The sequence below is a fragment of the Cervus canadensis genome, chromosome 7 (assembly GCF_019320065.1).
Source record: "Cervus canadensis isolate Bull #8, Minnesota chromosome 7, ASM1932006v1, whole genome shotgun sequence".
NCBI classification, from domain to species: Eukaryota; Metazoa; Chordata; class Mammalia; order Artiodactyla; family Cervidae; genus Cervus; species Cervus canadensis.
The window spans coordinates 46,375,432-46,392,822 of NC_057392.1; the positions used below are offsets into that span (position 1 = coordinate 46,375,432).

At 36.0% G+C, this 17,391-nt stretch overlaps 1 protein-coding gene across 1 annotated transcript in view; it reads right to left on the reverse strand.

The window, feature by feature from the left end:
* The window catches only part of SNX4 (sorting nexin 4), a 52,942-nt gene that overhangs the window by 15,389 nt on the left and 20,162 nt on the right, over positions 1–17,391 (reverse strand). The window contains exons 6-7 of the mRNA XM_043473210.1: positions 10,984–11,039; positions 7,207–7,279 (exon numbers count right to left, since the gene is read on the reverse strand). Of these exons, the coding sequence (XP_043329145.1) occupies positions 7,207–7,279; positions 10,984–11,039 (129 nt within the window). The remainder of the gene's footprint in view (positions 1–7,206; positions 7,280–10,983; positions 11,040–17,391) is intronic.

Here is a 17,391-nt window from a genome sequence, read left to right on the forward strand (position 1 = left end):
AAAAGAAATTGCTATTAGTTATAAACAGTTCACTGTTTATAAGTCATAAACAGTTCACTGTTTATAAGTTATAAACAGATTACTAAAAATACATTTTATCTTCATTAAAAAATACAAATGTATACTTAGTACAACTTGAAAAATATGCAAAAAAAAAAAAAAGAGCTTAAATCTCCCAAAGTCTCATCATGGGGAAAAAAACTAATGTTGTCATCATATTTATGTAATTTTTTCATATATATATATATACACACATATATATGTTTTAATTAACATTTTAAATTTCCTATACCAAGAGTGCTAATATTTTTATCTAGCAGGTTAATATTATTTTTAATAGACACCAGTTAAAAAAACAGATGCATAAAATTTCACCTAGTGGTATATAAATTATATAGACAGTCCTTGTCAGGTACTCAGTTATCCCTAATTTTTTCTGTATTAAATAAGCATCCTCTTAGAGTACAGCTTTTTCCAAATTTCAGATTGCTTCCTTAAGATAAAAGTCCCCAAAGAGGGATCTACCAGGGAAGAGAATATAAACATTTTCAATTGTATTATTGATAGTTTTATACATAAATGATACACACATGCAATATTCCTGTGCTATTTTATCAAATTAATGCCTTCTAACCATTTAATAACAGTAGAATTACAGTTTAGCTCACTGAGATTAAAACACATACCACCCCATCATTCACACACATCTTGCAAAAGACAAAAAACACTGTGTGTGGTAATCTCCTTTCTTCAAAGTGTTATGGACATGAAATAGAAGACCAGAAGTCAATGTCACATAAAACTCTTTTAAAAAAATTTCTAGTATACAATTTCTCAATGTAAATCCTGAAGATGAACTGCCCCTCTAACTCCTTACTCAGTTCAGTTCAGTCCAGTCGCTCAGTCATGTCCGACTCTTTGCGACCACATGAACCACAGCATGCCAGGCCTCCCTGTCCATCACCAACTTCCAGAGTTTACCCAAACTCATGTCCATTGAGTCAGTGATGCCATCCAACCATCTCGTCGTCTGTCGTCCCCTTCTCCTCCTGCCCTCAATCTTTCCCAGCATCAGGGTCTTTTCAAATGAGTCAGCTCTTAGCATCAGGTGGCCAAATTCCTTACTCAAATATGAGTAATTTGAGGAAACAGGCATTAGCCATACAAATCTTAACTTGCTCAACACTTCAGCTTAAAAGTCAGTAAACTACACTGTAAAACTCGGAGCTGGTACAAGAGGATCATAAAGTGCTTTCCATCTCTCCTTGACCTGCTATGAAAAAACACATACCTGCTAGATGAGGGGGCAGCACACTACTGGTCTACATCTAGTTTCTGTGAAGTCTTACTAGAACAGTCATACTCACTCACATTAGCACTACCTATGGCTGCTTTCATAGCAGAGTTGAACAGCTTCAACAAGGGCCATATGACCCAAGCAGGTGAAAATAATTACTATCTGGCCTTTAGAAAAAGTTTGCCAACTCCTGTACTAGACTCCACTTCCAGTACAAAATTCACAGTCTTTACTATGCGTGAAATTTTTTAGGGTTGTCCGCAGACCTCTAAACTAGTTACTCTGGGACGTTATTTCCCAATTATTTTTTGAGAGTCCTACAGAGTGTTGACTGGTTGTTTAAATGGGTTCCATTGTTAAATAAATTTTGGAAACAGTGAGATTTAAAAGTTTAACAGGTTGTTGTGTTTTTTCTTTTCTGCCTGACTTTTTAGTTCTTTAACACTATATATGAATAAGGACTACTGAGAGGGCATGATTTGCAGTAGGGACCATCTAATAGGACTAGCATTCTGAAGAGGACAAAATGCCATTCTAAACCACTAACTTTTCTAGATTCTTGTACTTTTAAAAATCAAACCTCCTCCTGAAAGCTGAGCATTTTATCATCTACCTAAGATACTAAGCATGGAAAAGAGGGAAAGAATTTGTTAAATAACCACGTAAGTATAAAAACTACAGCAACTTAAATACAAAATACATATCCAAAATAAATGTGCAAGAAAAAGTTTTTGAATCCCAGGTGTTTAAAAGTTTTGTTTTTTTTCTTTAAATTTTATCACTCCATGCAGCTGATACAAAAAGAGCTTCAATCATAATAATTAGAGCTCTGGAAAATACTCTAGTCCACAGAGCATGACAAAAAGAGGCAAGAGTTCTCATATGCCAGAAAGATGAGCAACTACACAAGGAACCACTCTACTAGAGAATGAGGCAACACAGAGCCACTCAGCAGTTGTTACTGAATCAGCAGTAATGTTTCTGGTATCAACTACTCATGGAAGTAAATTGTGCTAGCCAACTAAAACACGAGATGACTAGTACCCAGATCATCAGGCAGTGAGAAAAAAGATGAAGCAAAGAAAAACTATAGACCAAAAATGAGCATTTCTACAGAAAAGTAAAGATAAAGATGGCCAGGAAATAAATTATGAATTATTAAAACCTATGGCTCAGTGGTAAAGAATTCACCTGCCAATGCAGGAGACGCAGATGGGGGTTCAATCCCTGGGTCAGGAAGGTCCCCCTGGGAAGGAAATGGCAACCCATTCCAGTATTCTTGCCTGGGAAGTTCCATGGACAGAGGAGCCTGGTGGGCTACAGTCCATGGCATCACAAAAGAGTCGGATGCAACACAGGGACTAAACAACAAAAGCAGATTAATTCAATGGTCACTGGTAATTAGGAATCATGGTGCCAGGGAGAAGGGGCTAGATCCAATGATTTAGTCTAGACTGTCACTCAATTTCAATTCTGTTGACAAGTCTTTCTTTTTGAAAACTGATCATCTTAACAACTGACAGGAGAGGACTGACACCTAGCAAATAATATGACAACAGAAGAAACTGACAGACTTATCATATCATCCTCCCCAGCTCTGAATCACTTGCAACTATGCTAAGAATGCCTTCCCTATCCATACTGAAGTAGTAGCAGATTAAATGTTAAAAAGGACATAAAGTTTTATGACAGTCTATTAAATGATCTTATTTTAAAAATCTGGACACATGGTTTTTCTTCTGAATTATCTCCTAAGGAGGCAATGATCATGAGATTTAAGACTCATGACACTACTGCTAAAATCTTTCCCAAAGGAGTTGTAAGACTTTATATTGCCATCACCGAATATTTCATAAACACTACATATTGCTATCTATACAAATGACTACAAGTTAAATGTTAAATAGTAGCTCAATAATTTCAGCTTACATAGTTAGCATATTAGTAAAGTTAAGCAATCCTCCTTCCCTTCTAAATTTGATTTCCCCTAGAGAGGCAGCAAATATGATTATAAGAAAAAAGGGATTTGCTTCCTAATCTATAAACTGGGGACAGTCACAGCACCTACTTTCAAAGGGCCACTGTCAGAATCAGGTAAAAATAACATACCATGGTTGGCTTATATACAACAGTAAAGATAATAAATATTAGATCAGTTCAGTTCAGTTCAGTCCACAGTCATGTCTGACTCTTTGCGACCCCATGGACTGCAGCACGCCAGGCCTGTCTATCACCTACTCCCGGAATTTACTCAAACTCATGTCCATCGAGTCGGTGATGCCATCCAACCATCTTCATCCTCTGTCATCCCCTTCTCCTCCTGCCTTCAATCTTTCCCAGCATCAGGGTCTTTTCCAAAGAATCAGTTCTTCGCATCAGGTGGCCAAAGTATTGGAGTTTCAGCTTCAGCATCAGTCCTTCCAATGAATATTTAGGACTGATTTCCTTTAGGATGAACTGGTTTGATTTCCTTGCAGTCCAAAGGACTCTCCAGAGTCTTCTCCAACACCACAGTTCAAAATATTAGATATTAGTATTTTCTCCTTTTGTTTTAGTTTATGAAACATGGATGATCTCATCCGAATATCACAACTCTATGAATAACACACTCATTCATGTAACAAAAATTTATGCAGTACCTATTGTGTACCAGGGCAGATACTCTCCAAGAAAACAAACTCTGAAAGGTCTCTAGATTTGCCTGAAGAACTTAGTAAACGGCAGACACAAGTGTTAACTCCAGCTCCTCTCAATTTAAGACTACCCACCCTTTCTGGTTGTTCTGTTTTAATATCTTAAATATTAACTCTTTAACCTGTAAGTCATTTATTTTTTACCTTTTCTATTAAGACTTTCATAAGAATTTTTCTCAACAGAAAAGATAGCCAAATAATTGTATTTTCTCTTTAATAAGTCATCATGTCTCCAACAGTGTCTAAAGCCTTCTTCTCTTGACACTGAATGTTACAAAAAGGCTCTCCCTGTGGCAATCTCTATGTTGTTTTCAGGATTCTGTCAGTGTTGGGCTCTAACCTTCCATTTTTAACTTTTATGTTACTGTCAATGACTAAATAGCCTTTTTCCTAATTCTAGAACAATCAAGATTTTAGCTATTCCATATTTTTTACTGGCATTTGTCTTATTTACACAGTCAAAATCTCAGTTTGACTCACAGATCAAGTGCTGTCTTTCTTTGAAGCGCTCAAGCAGTCTTTCAGGTCAATTAAGTTTCTGAAGCCTGTTTTCATAAAGTCTAGGGTAAATATCTAGACCCAGAATTCTCTTACTTGTGTATTACAAGCTCTTTGACGACAAGGTCATTTTCTTTAGACGTTCTTGTCATATATACATTAGTAACCAGTTCCCCTTGGCTGGTTATAGTTAAGTTCAAGAAGCAATTTATCTTACTGCTTTTCAAGATTTTTTTAAACATAAAACTGTCAGCACATACATTTATTTATTCATCCATTCAATGAATACACAGTGGGTACTATTTGAGTCAGACATTATTCTCAGGATTCCGCAGTGAGAAAACAAAGCTCCTGCTCTTGCGAGCTCACATATATACTAGTAGAGGAAATAATTAACAAGTTCAGAATGACAGAAAATGACAGAAACAATAGAAACCTGCACCACATTTTATATAGGATGCTCAGGAAAGATAATTTCTCTCAAGAGGTATCTGAACCAATAACTGAACAACAAAAAGAATAAGCCAAGAGAGGATCCTGGTGGTAGAGCATGGGGGAAGAATGGTACAGGCCCAGGAAACAGCAAATAAAAGACCAGAAACAAGCTTGGCATGGTTAAAAATAGTTAGAACAAGGCTAAAACGAAGTGCCGCAATGTTTAGTCACTAAGTCATGTTCTTTTGCAACCCCATGGACTATAGCCCACCAGGCTCCTCTGTCCATGGGATTTCCCAGGCAAGAATGTTGGAGTGGGTTGCCATTTCCTTCTCCAGGGGATCTTCCCAAACCAGGGATCGAACCCAAGTCACCTGCGCCTCTCCTGCATTAGCAGGCAGATTCTTTACCACTGAGCCAGGAGGGAAACCCTCAAAATGAAATGTACAAAGTACTGAAACAGCTGTGTGCGAGACTCAAAATTTTCTGTAACATCACTATTCCATTTTATCATGATCTCTAAAGATTAAGTATTAATCACATTCAAAAATATACTTTCAGCAGAAAGCCAAATATGATCACTGGATATCCTACCCTGACTGTGATAATTTTCTTACTTGCTTTATGAGGGCAATCACCCATACCTTCTTGCAGGCTAGATGATCTGCAGCACAGCTTCACAACAGTGACAGTTATTTCCTCCCTCCTCTAGATCTCATTCAAACTTATTCCCTACACTTTACAGATTTTCTGGGTTTTAACTGTTATACTTTGTTCAATTCACCACTCATCACTGATATTTCTGCAAAATCTGACTCTGGTTGGTTTTTCTGCCTTTTCCCTTTGTTTCTTCTGGATGTGAACAACTGCTTGAGAACCTCTCAATACCGGGAGCTGGTCATGTGACTGCTTTAACAGCGTGCCTCTGCCCACCCAAGACGCCCAGCACTGTCCAGCTTCCTGCGGCATGACACCTTCCACAGTGTGCCCCCTATTCCTTTGGTGGAAGGTCTTTAAGAAGGATACAGCTTTCATTCTCAGCCAGACCTCTATTTTAAGTAAATTCTCCAGGTTTTTTGACACAGAAGACAAAACAGTATGAAGGGTTCTTCCAGTCTTCTGGGGTGTCTCTGACCCCACCTTCACTTTCCATTAAGAACTGTTGCCTTATTTGTTTGGGTAACTTCAAAGCAACTAGAGGCCTAGAAATTTTATCTCATCAATTCACAAGTCCTTTTCAATACCCCATTCTTGACTCTACCCTAATAATTCTCATAGGTACCTTTTTCTTTTCCTACAAAGTATCTTACAATTTATATAAAGAGTCCTATAGGACTCTGGATGGTTACACAGATTGGGCCAATATGAGGATACTTCAAAAAGAGTGTTCCCTTACTTTATATTTTTATACTTTTTATGAAATCTTCAAACATACAGAAAGTAGAGAATAGTAGGATATACCCCATTTCCCAACACTTAACCGTCAACAATTATCATATGGCTAATTAAGTTGCATCTAAAATTGACCCCACTCTGCACCCTTTACCAGCAGACTCTTTCATTAAAACAAATCCCAGATAATATATTTCATTTCAAGGTGATTCCAATGAGTGTAAGATATGATCCTAGACCTGGTAACTCAGTGTCTTTCAAAGCCTTTAAGACCAGTTCTAAGGTTTACTCTAGGTTACCCCAAAGGACCAGAGTGGATGATACAACATTTTTCAGATACTACATTAATCCACCCAAAAATATATTTCTCCATGTCTATTACAGACAAACTCTACAGGTAAGTACAATCATCATTGGTTATTTCTAGTTCCTCATGTCATCATAGCAGACCATTACCCTACATAAGTTTATTTAGGATAATATAAGAGCACAGACACAGAATGACTTAATATTAACTATTTACCAACCTTAAAAAAAATCTTGAAAGAAAAAAAGAATATGTAGATCAAAGTCACACAATTATATTCCAATGCTAAAATGGCAGGCCCTTTCATAAATGTCAAAACAACCATATACTAAGGAAAAAACAATAAAAAACAAGAAACCATATAAAGACTACAGAGAAAACAATAGGTTAAAATTCTTTAAGTTATTTATGCCAGAAAAAATTTCACAATAAAAAAAAATGCAATTTAGATGAATAATACACCAAATTTGAATATAAAAATCAGTTATTCATCATAAATATCTTCCATTACTTAAAAACGTAATGATTAAATGAGAAGCACTTCCATAAAAACACCTGTCAAAAAGCTTCTGGTGACCACTTACAGCTCTGACTCGAAGGAGATGTGAGATGACAGATTGGAGTTCATCACTATAGTGTTTTAGTTCAATAAATCTCCTGAAACAGGAAACAAAACATCATTTTTTTCATGAAAAGCAGTCAAAAACTGAAAGACAAAACAGCAGTTCCTGAGAATAATGAGACTGACTCTATTTAACCATATGCTAGCCTTAAACATTTACACACTGATACAAACTCAAAAAGTTCTAAAATTACTACTACAATATTGTAAAGTAATTAGCCTCCAACTAATAAAAATAAATGAAAAAAAAAGAGCTCTAAAATTAAATAACCACATTTTCTTTAGATATTTTTAAAGCCAAGAAAAGATGTCATACTTTATAATTTATACCGTGGAACTGAGATAGAGATAAAATTTGTTGGTATGAAAAATTACTTGGGAAAAAAAGAAAACAGAAGAAAATGTATGGTGCTAAAAAAATCTTTTGGTACAAACATAAACTCATGATCTCTAACCCTAATCTTCATGCTGCTCAGTAATCTTTGTTTCTATAATCTAATATCTGCCATTCTCCATAACGACCTGAAACTTCAGGTAACACTGCTCTTCCAGCAATGTAACAGCTTACTTAACCGTCCTCAAAAACTTATTTCCTTGACATCATTGTTAATTTTTCCTTTTACTCTCTGGTCACTCCTAAAGTCTCCTTTGCAGGACTGACTTCCTTCACCCATCTCTTATACTGCCAACTTTAATGTGCAAAGGACTCCTAAAATATTTGCCAGAAACACAACTGAGGGCCTCAGTAAAAGAAGGCATGAGTAATCACCATAACTGTACACAGAGGCCCTAGTGGGACTCAGGAATCTGAATTTATAACAAACTCACTCACAGGGTTCAGATGCTGGTAATCCTCAGATTATACTATGGAAAACACCCTTCAAGTACTGGTTTCTTTAGAGTTCAGCCCTAGGTCCTTGCCCATATTACAACCAATCACTCGGTCTACATACTCTATGTGTGTCCATGCGTGCCAAGTCACTTCAGTTGTGACTGACTCTTTGCGACTCTATGGACTGTAGCCCACCAGGCTTCTCTGTCCATGGGATTCTCCGGGTAAGAATACTGGAGTTGGTTGTAATGCCCTCCTCCAGAGGATCTTCCTGACCCAGGGATCAAACCTGGGTCTCCTGCACTGGTAGGCGGGTTCTTTACCACTAGCGTAATGTGGGAAGCCTGTACTCTATGTGACTTATTCACAAAGCTTCACGATTATCATCTACATGCTGCTGAACTCCAAATATCTATCTCCAGCCCAAAGATCTCTCCTAAATGCTGTATCTATAATGCCAACTGGCTAGCAGATATTAGTAGCTGCTTACAAATCCAAAGTTCAACTTATCTTCCCCTATCCCATCAAATCTCTCTCCTCTGTATTCCCTAGCAGTTTAAAGAATGAAACCTAGGTGCCACCTGTATTTCCTTCTCCTCTCTTTCATCCCATACATTCTATTAATCACTTGGTTTACCTCCTAAATATCAGCCAAATACTGCCACAAGGAAGTAGAAGACTCAAGGTCCTCCTCCTCACTACTTTGAACAGTCTCAAGAAAAATATCCAACTAATAAAAATAAATGAAAAAAAAAAAAAGGAAAGAAAAATAAACATGCATGAAGGAGGTATTATTTTGGTATTCCCTCTGAAACTCTTCCTGGTTTTCTAGATTTTAAGAAAGAACAGAAAGAAAGTGTTTCAGTGATATAAACTATTTTAGTAATACTATGAATAATAACTAATCTACTGGGCCAGCTAGACCTAGAACAGAGATTCTATATATTAAAAATCTGTTACAACAATGACCGAAACAGATAATTCTCTAATCTAAAACTTAAGGCAAACAAATTCTATTACTAATTATATACTTTAACAAGAAATTAGGAGCAAATAACTGCCCTGGTTATGTTATTGGCCGTATCACATTTAAAATTCTACAATATGGATATTAAATAAAATTTAGCAAACTAGAAAAGATGGTAGGTCAGAAAAGGGAAGACAAACATACAATTGATATTTTTTATTACATTAAAAAACACCTGACTAACAGTAGCATTAAAATATTAAATTGCCTCATTTACATGCTCCTCTAACGAATGTACATTCACCAATGTTGTAAACTCTGCCGCTTACATTTTCCAAAGCTTTTTTTGGAGGGTGACATAATTTTAGTTCTTAGTCTAGACAACACTTCTTATATACTATGGATGTCTAACCTTTTAGTTCTTAATCTAGACAACACTTCTTATATACTATGGATGTCATAACCTTTATAAAAACCTCAGTGGAATCTTAAATGCATACTGTAAAGCAAATGTCTGTCTGAAAATGCTCCGTACTATGATACAACATTCTGGAAAAGGCAAAACTATGGAAACAGCAAAAAGATCAGTGGTTGCTAGGGTTATGGGAAGGAAGAGATAAAAAGGGAGAGCAAAGAGGATTTTTAGCACAGTGAAAATACTTTGCATAATACTATAATGATACATACATGTCATTGTACATGTGTCAAAATCCATACAATATATAACACCAAGGGTGAACCCTGATGTAAACTATGCACTTTGACAGGCATCATGATGAGTCAATGCAGGCTGATCAATCTTATCAGTCTGGTATCACGCTGGTAAGGGATAACAGGGGTGGCTGTGTGTATCCAGGAACAGCTGTGCAAGTGTAGGGGCAGAGGGGATATGGGAGCTCTGTATGATGTTTCACTTAGTTTTTCTAGGAACCTAAAACTACTCTAAGAAACAAAGTCTATTAAAAAAGTGAAAACCTCAGTGGTTACCATCACAATTTCCTAATTACCAAAACTTTAAAATATTAATATTTACATCTTATATTCAAAAGTTATATTAAAAAGTAGAGGCATTACTCTAATGTGTTATGGTTTATGAAAATCAGCATAACAGGATATTAGACTATGCAAACTTGGCCTTTGTCTGCTAAGAATGTACACTATGTAGAAGTTAAGGCTTGAAGGCCTGACGAGCGAACTTTTAACAGACCTCGTAAACTTGGTCTTTAAACTTTAAACTTTCCATACTTGGAAAAACCCCATCTACCTAAGCACATTTCTAATTGGAAAGTACAGCTGAACTAAGCTTCAGGCAAAGGTCCGTATGATGAAGAGCCTGAATTATCTGCCAAATTCAAAGAATGAGCAAAACCAAACCTTAAATACCTAGATTCCACCCTTTGGAAAGTTATTTCTGAATACACAGCTTCATTAATATAGAAATGCTCTCACAAACTCCAAACTAACATTAATGAAGTAGGTAACTGTCATATAGATATAGTTCCATGAAATTATTATACTAGTATGCATTTATTTATCAAGTTTTCTTGGCATTCAAAGTAGATAGTTTATTATTAAAATAGATAATATATTATCTTGAGTTTTGCACATATCTGACAAGCAAAGTCTAATAAGAAAACCTATTTTATATGAAATTAAAATTACTTTCCTCATTTTTCTGATACCTTCAATAATACTTAATAAATCCTTCCAGGAAAAAGCAGTGGTTTAACTTTCTAAAACTTCAGTTACTTACAACCTTAATCCAAATAAAATCATCAAATTTCAAAATCAGTTTTAGACTTTAAAAGGATTTCACTAATATGAATTGCTATTTAAAATATTTAGCAAATAAAGTGCATACATTCAGAAATGAAAAATTAAATAGACTGATAGGCACCATTCAAAACAACATTGTAACTGTTATTAAAACAAAACCTTACTTGTCTGGGTTTTTCACTCTGAATGTTGCATTAAGCGCTTTTAACCTGGAGTCTGCCTGGAAAAAATAATTTATTCACTTAATACAATTACATTTCAGAGTATAAATCCAAACAGTTTTATTTTCCCTTTAGAATTAAGCTATTCGAGTATACTTTTCTTCATATTATTTGTGTCAAACACATTAAACATATCCCAAAAAACACCTAGTAGGTTTTTTTTAAACACTGCAAAAATAATATTATAAATACATGACATTCAATGATATCAAAATAAAACAACTGTAAATACCAACAGGTGAGCAAGCATACAGCTCTGCATTATAATAACTCAGAATAGGTTGTGTCAAAAAGTAGTTTACTTTTTCTCTAAATCAAGAAGAACAATGATCTGTATATATAAACTAAATAAAATTATTGCTTTGAAGCCTGTGCATTACTGACGGATTCTCAGATGGAATCTAAACCAAATGTACACTGGTTTTTCTCCTTTTCATGATCAGTACTTTAGAAAAGAAAGAAATATGAAAATGCCTGTACTAAATTAAAACAAGCTACATTGACATCAAACTAATTCCTTTTTAGTTGACAGAAAACATTACAACACAACTCTTAAACAACCTTTACTTATTTCTAGATATTCTGACACAACTATTTAACTACCTTTACTTATTTCTGCTGCTGCTTAGTCGCTAAGTGGTGTCCAAAACTTTGCAATCCTGTGAACTACAGCCAGCCAGGCCCCTCTGTCCATGGGATTTCCCAGGCAAGAATACTGGAGTGGGTTGCCATTTCCTCCTCCAGAGGATTCTCCTGACCCAGGGATAGAGCTCACATCTCCTGTGTTGGCAGGCAGATTCTTTACCACCGAGCTACCTGGGAAACCCCTTCACTTCTACCTTATTTCAAAGGAGAGACAGAGGGATCAACACTAAATAATAATTTCATTGTATAAACTTATACTTAATATACCCAAATCTTACCCTCTTTGTCTATGTCCTCATTTAAAATATATAAATAAATGTATTTTTTTCCCCTGACCAAGGCACAAAAAACATAGGATTCACAGAAGGTAGCTCAATCAGTTAACAATTTTATAACATGATTTGGTTTTGAAAATACCAATCATCCTGAACATTTTATATCATTCCAACTTACAAACCCTAATTACAAATACTCCCCAAATAATAAAACAAACAAACCAGAACAACTAAGGCTTCCCAGATTACATAGCTTTAAAAAAAAAAAAAAACTGCAATAAATACACCACTCCACAAATCCAGCATCCTAAAACTTTAGACCAAAAGCAATTCAAAGAGCTATCAAGAATATCTAAAGCTTAAGTTGTCATTGAATTCAGGGGATTCTCTTATTTCTAAAATGGGGTATATTTTAGGAATTTCCCTGGCGGTCCAGGGGTTAGGACTCCACACTTCCAATGTAGGGGGCACAGGTTGGATCCCTGGTTAAGAAATGAGGATCCCACACGCCGTGTGGCATGGCCCAAAAAAAAAAAAAAAGTTTTTAATAAATAAAAGGATATTTTACCAATTCTTGACATTTCTTACATCTGAAAGGCAAAGGAGCTAATGTATGTGAAAGTCCTTTCAATTACAGCATATAGAATTTAAGGCATATATTACTCCCTTGTGTTCTTTAAGTGATTTCAAATTACCAATGTGTTAATGATTTTATAGGTACAGGTAAATGAGATTCTTTAAATAAGGATGAAATTATATAAAACCCATCAGTAAAAATAGAAAATTTTCATGTGTATCTTCTTCTGAATCTCATACTGAATACCATCAATTTATTTTTTACTTTTAATATTACCAATTTACCACTATAGAAGGCAAATAAAATGTAAACTATCACCATCCTAACCTTGCTTATCAAACACTGTCAGGTCAGTCCACTATAATACCCCACTCAATCTGCTCATCATTTCACAAGATTCCATAAAAAGAGAAACTGCCTAAAATGTCATCAAATCAGAAACTTCTCCCCACAGCTAGATCTCTAAGTGAAAGTCACTCAGTCGTGTCTGACTCTGTGACCCCACGGACTATCCAGTCCATGGAATTCTCCAGGCCAGAATACTGGAGTGGGTAGCCTGTCCCTTCTCCAGGGGATCCTCCCAACCCAGGGATTGAACCCAGGTCTCCCACATTGCAGGAGGATTCTTTACCAGCTGAGCCACAAGGGAAGCCCTACCCAAGTCTGACAGGTTACCGTTCATCCATCTTATCAGATTCCCCACTAAATATCTAAAGAAGCCCTCATACCACTGTTTCACACCACCCTACTCTGTCTTCTTCACTACAGCATTGTCTGAAATCCCCTGGGTCGTTTGCTTGTTTCCTAGCTGTCCATGAAAATATAAGAGCCACAAGGAAAAACACAATGTGAATGGGGCCCCGAGAGCTGCACAACAGCCGCCATGGCACTACTTCAAACCGCATTTTCATTCCTGTATCCCCAGCACTTCCCAATGCCTGCCACAAGAAAAGCATGCAATAAGTACACTGGATGGATGGAAAAAAAACCCCGGCTATTCTACAGTCCCAACTTACTACCTTCCCATATTCTTTAACCCCCACCTCCCTTTCCCTTTCCAATTCCTATCACATATTATACTTCTCTTGTCCTAGACCTTGTCTTTCCTCTATTTCATTTTCAGATTCTTATCTTCCTCCAAACCTTACCTAGTAAACCATTACCAGCGTGTCCTGTCTCTAACATTCTTCTTCCTTGACCCGTTAGGCTGACTCCACTGCAGGCTTCTCATTAGTCAGGTCTCAGCTCAAATGTTCTCTTCAACCATGTGACCCAGTTTGCCCAGAACAGTACTGGTTTACACTTGCTGTCCTAACCTAATTATTAGCAGAGCCTCTTTTTATTCTCAAAACTGTCTCCATTTGAACAATAAATTATACTGTCATATCTCAAAATAACCCCTGGGGAAAAAATTCCAGCTGTCATATTCTCTCACAATGATAACTGTAACTTTCAAAGTATCTTAAATAGATGTAAATTTAAAGTCTTCAACTACTTCAGTATAAGCTCCATAAGAACATAAGAACATGGAGCTTATGAATGTTTCCAGCTTATTCACAGTTGGATCCACAGCACCTAGAAGAGTACCCAACAGTCTGTAGGTACCTAGCATCTGGAATCTTCAGATTTAGCAGAGATCCTAAAGGCTCAGATTTTGTCTCTGGCAGTTCCTGCTCCAAGCAACAAACAAGGTTCTAGATACTTCCCTAAATTCAGGGAAGTATAAATTCATTTAAGATTTAGGCATATGGATGACACTTACTTTCATGTAACTGGGTTAAAATGGTATTTCTTTAAATTAAAGTAACTAGTTAATATGTTCGTTACTCGAAAGAGAAACTCTGATCTCCCTTCAGTGAATTAACAAAAGTATCATATAGACATTCAAGAAAAACAAAGGAATGCCAATATACAACAGTGATGAAATATCTGTGTTAAATGAAGAACAAGAGTGGGAAGGTGGGGGGAGGGGAGAGAGTTCCCTAGTGGTCCAGTGGTTAGAACTCTGTGCTCTCACTGTCAAGGGTGTCCGTTGAACGTTTAACCCCTGGTTGGGGAATCAAGATCCCACAAGTCATGTAGCATGGCCAAAAAAAATAAAGCACGGACTTTTATAAAATTAAATTTTTACAATTATCTTGCTGAGTGTGATACTCTAAAAATATTTAAGAAAATGTAAACTCTTAGGCCCAAACTACAGATTAAACATGTCTAGAAGGGAGAAATTAAAGCTATTATTTCAATTTGATGATGACAAGCCGATAGCCAAGTTCAAGTATTCTTTTTTTAATTGCAGTATTATTGATCTATAACTCTATATTAGCTCCAGTCTGACTCAGAACAATCTCATTTTCACTGAAATATAGTTTCCAACATTCCTTTACCAACCATCTTTATATACATTAATTATATAAGTAGCTAGTGAAAAGATAAGTAATACAGGATGGTAATTAAGAAGGCCTGGACTTGAATTCAGCCTCTATCACTTATAACTATATGACCGTGGGTTAAGTCACTTTCTCAAGTTCCTGACCTAAAAAGCTGGGATAATACTGAACTAACCTCAAAGGTACTGAGGCAACTGCCAGCAAAAAAAAGCATAAACACTGTATCAGAGTACAGTGCTTAAGCACACAGTAAACATTTAATGTTAATGATATTCAGACAAAATGCTGCTTTTGGTTCTAAACTTTTTTTTCTTACCAATTTTGATAATCTTTTAAAATTATCTTCCTAAAAACATTCTTATCTGTCATCTTACAACAATGTTTGTCAAGTTTTGGGCCCATGGGAGTCAGGATGTCTGCAATGAACTCTAGGATTCAGTATTCTGAACAATCCCAACAAATTGAGACTCATGAAGCCAACTGACCACACTTGAAGAAACAGTGAATTTAAAAAAATTTTTTACATCAAAAAACTAGTTGCATGCTAAAAAGAAAAAACACTGAATTATAAGTACTCAGCCAGCAATTCAACCTTTTCTGGAAGCCTCAAAGTAACCACTATCAACAACTAATACTGAATCCACCTGTGATGCAATGAAGCCCGAGAGGCTACAAAGGTGTGTGGGGATTTGGCAGCATGCCACAGACCCCAGTACTGCAGTGTCTGACTCTCATATCACTGTTATACTTTACCAGCAGGCTCAGCTGTCAATTCTCACTATTGTCACAGTATGCCTATCTCCAGCAGTATTCACCTTTAGACCTTTAAAACTTTCTAGTAGGCTGCAGACTAAAAATAGTCAAGTTTGTTTGGATAACTACAATAAAATTAATTGGATACTATCTGAAAGGACCAAAGTATACCTGTAAGCACTGTAGTAAGTTATGTCATATCCATCTGAACATCTCAGAAGTCAGTTCTAAATCCCACCTTTTGACTGTGATCAGGTTAGTTATAACTACCAAATACACAACCTCTAGATAAGAGAAGTGAGTCTTTCTCTCTATATATGTATATGAAGTGAAGTGAAGTGGAGTGAAGTCACTCAGTCATGTCCGACTCTTTGCGACCCCGTGGACGGTAGCCCACCTGGCTCCTCTGTCCATGGGATTCTCCAGGCAAGAATACTGGAGTGGGTTGCCATTTCCTTCTCCAGGGGATCTTCCCAACCCAAGGATCGAACCCAGGTCTCCTGCATTGCAGGCAGACACTTTAACCTCTGAGCCACCAGGGAAGCTACATGCTTGAATGTATGCATGAATGTCCATGCATGTGTTAGTCCAAAAGGTTCCATTTCCTTGCAAGTTTTTCCAAATTCTCCCTATACAGTTTACCTCTAGTCCATTTCAATTTCTACTTTTCAAATTATTAATACTGTGTACAGAGTATTACCTTTCAAAGATTTTATAAAAGTGAAACTAGGATTTTACATAAGGCTACCCAAATATAAAACATTGTATCTAAACACTTAGGTAGCATCTTTTGACACACAAAATTCAAAGCACTCTGTAAACAGAAGAGTCTAAATGGATGAGGAAATTCATGAATTTTCTCAAGGCCACCCAGTTACGCCCAAAAACTGCGCTAAGGACAAACAACTGATAACCAGTTACTAAAATAATGACTAAAACAATGACTAAAAGTTTTTAAATTTTCTATTATATAAAGAGACATCACCAAAAAAAATATTTCAGTTTGTTCTTTTCTTTAATATTAGCTCCTAAGAAATCATGGACTGGTTCTCATAAAATTCTATCAAAATATAAACAATTTTTTAAAGTCAGAGTTATTTCAAATCACCTTTAAAATTCCATTATTCTTTTTTTGAGCACCATAGTGAGTTACAGCTAAGAAAATACTAATTTTCATGTTATCTGAAGTTTCAGATAACTCATAAGTTGAACCAGTAAGTTAAAATTGGTTTATGAAAAAATTAGACACTTAATTACATTTTCTGTGCAGAAAAAAATGTTTTCTCCTGTCTTTTTGTGTTAAAATTAAAATACCTATATGCAAATGTATAAATCTCTAGTTCTTAAAATTACTGTAAAGACATTCTGTTCTTGCTGCCTAAATCTACTGAACTTCTGTTATTGCAATATCATATGAACTGTTTATCAACTTATATATCAATTTATATTACTTTTTCTTCTTACCTATTCTGTTTACATAAGAGATGAAAACTTTTAAAAATTTGCAATGTTAAATTACTTTTGGAAACAAGAGGGAGGGGAGAGCAGAGCAGAGGGAGGGCAGTCATCTTATGACTGACACGCTCTTTAATTTTGAGGAAACAGTTCCATTCCCAAACACTAACTTCTAATGATCAAGTATGATAAGCAATCAAAATCTAATTAAACCTGTATCACTGATACAAAATGAATCCTATGCCCACTCAAAACTGGC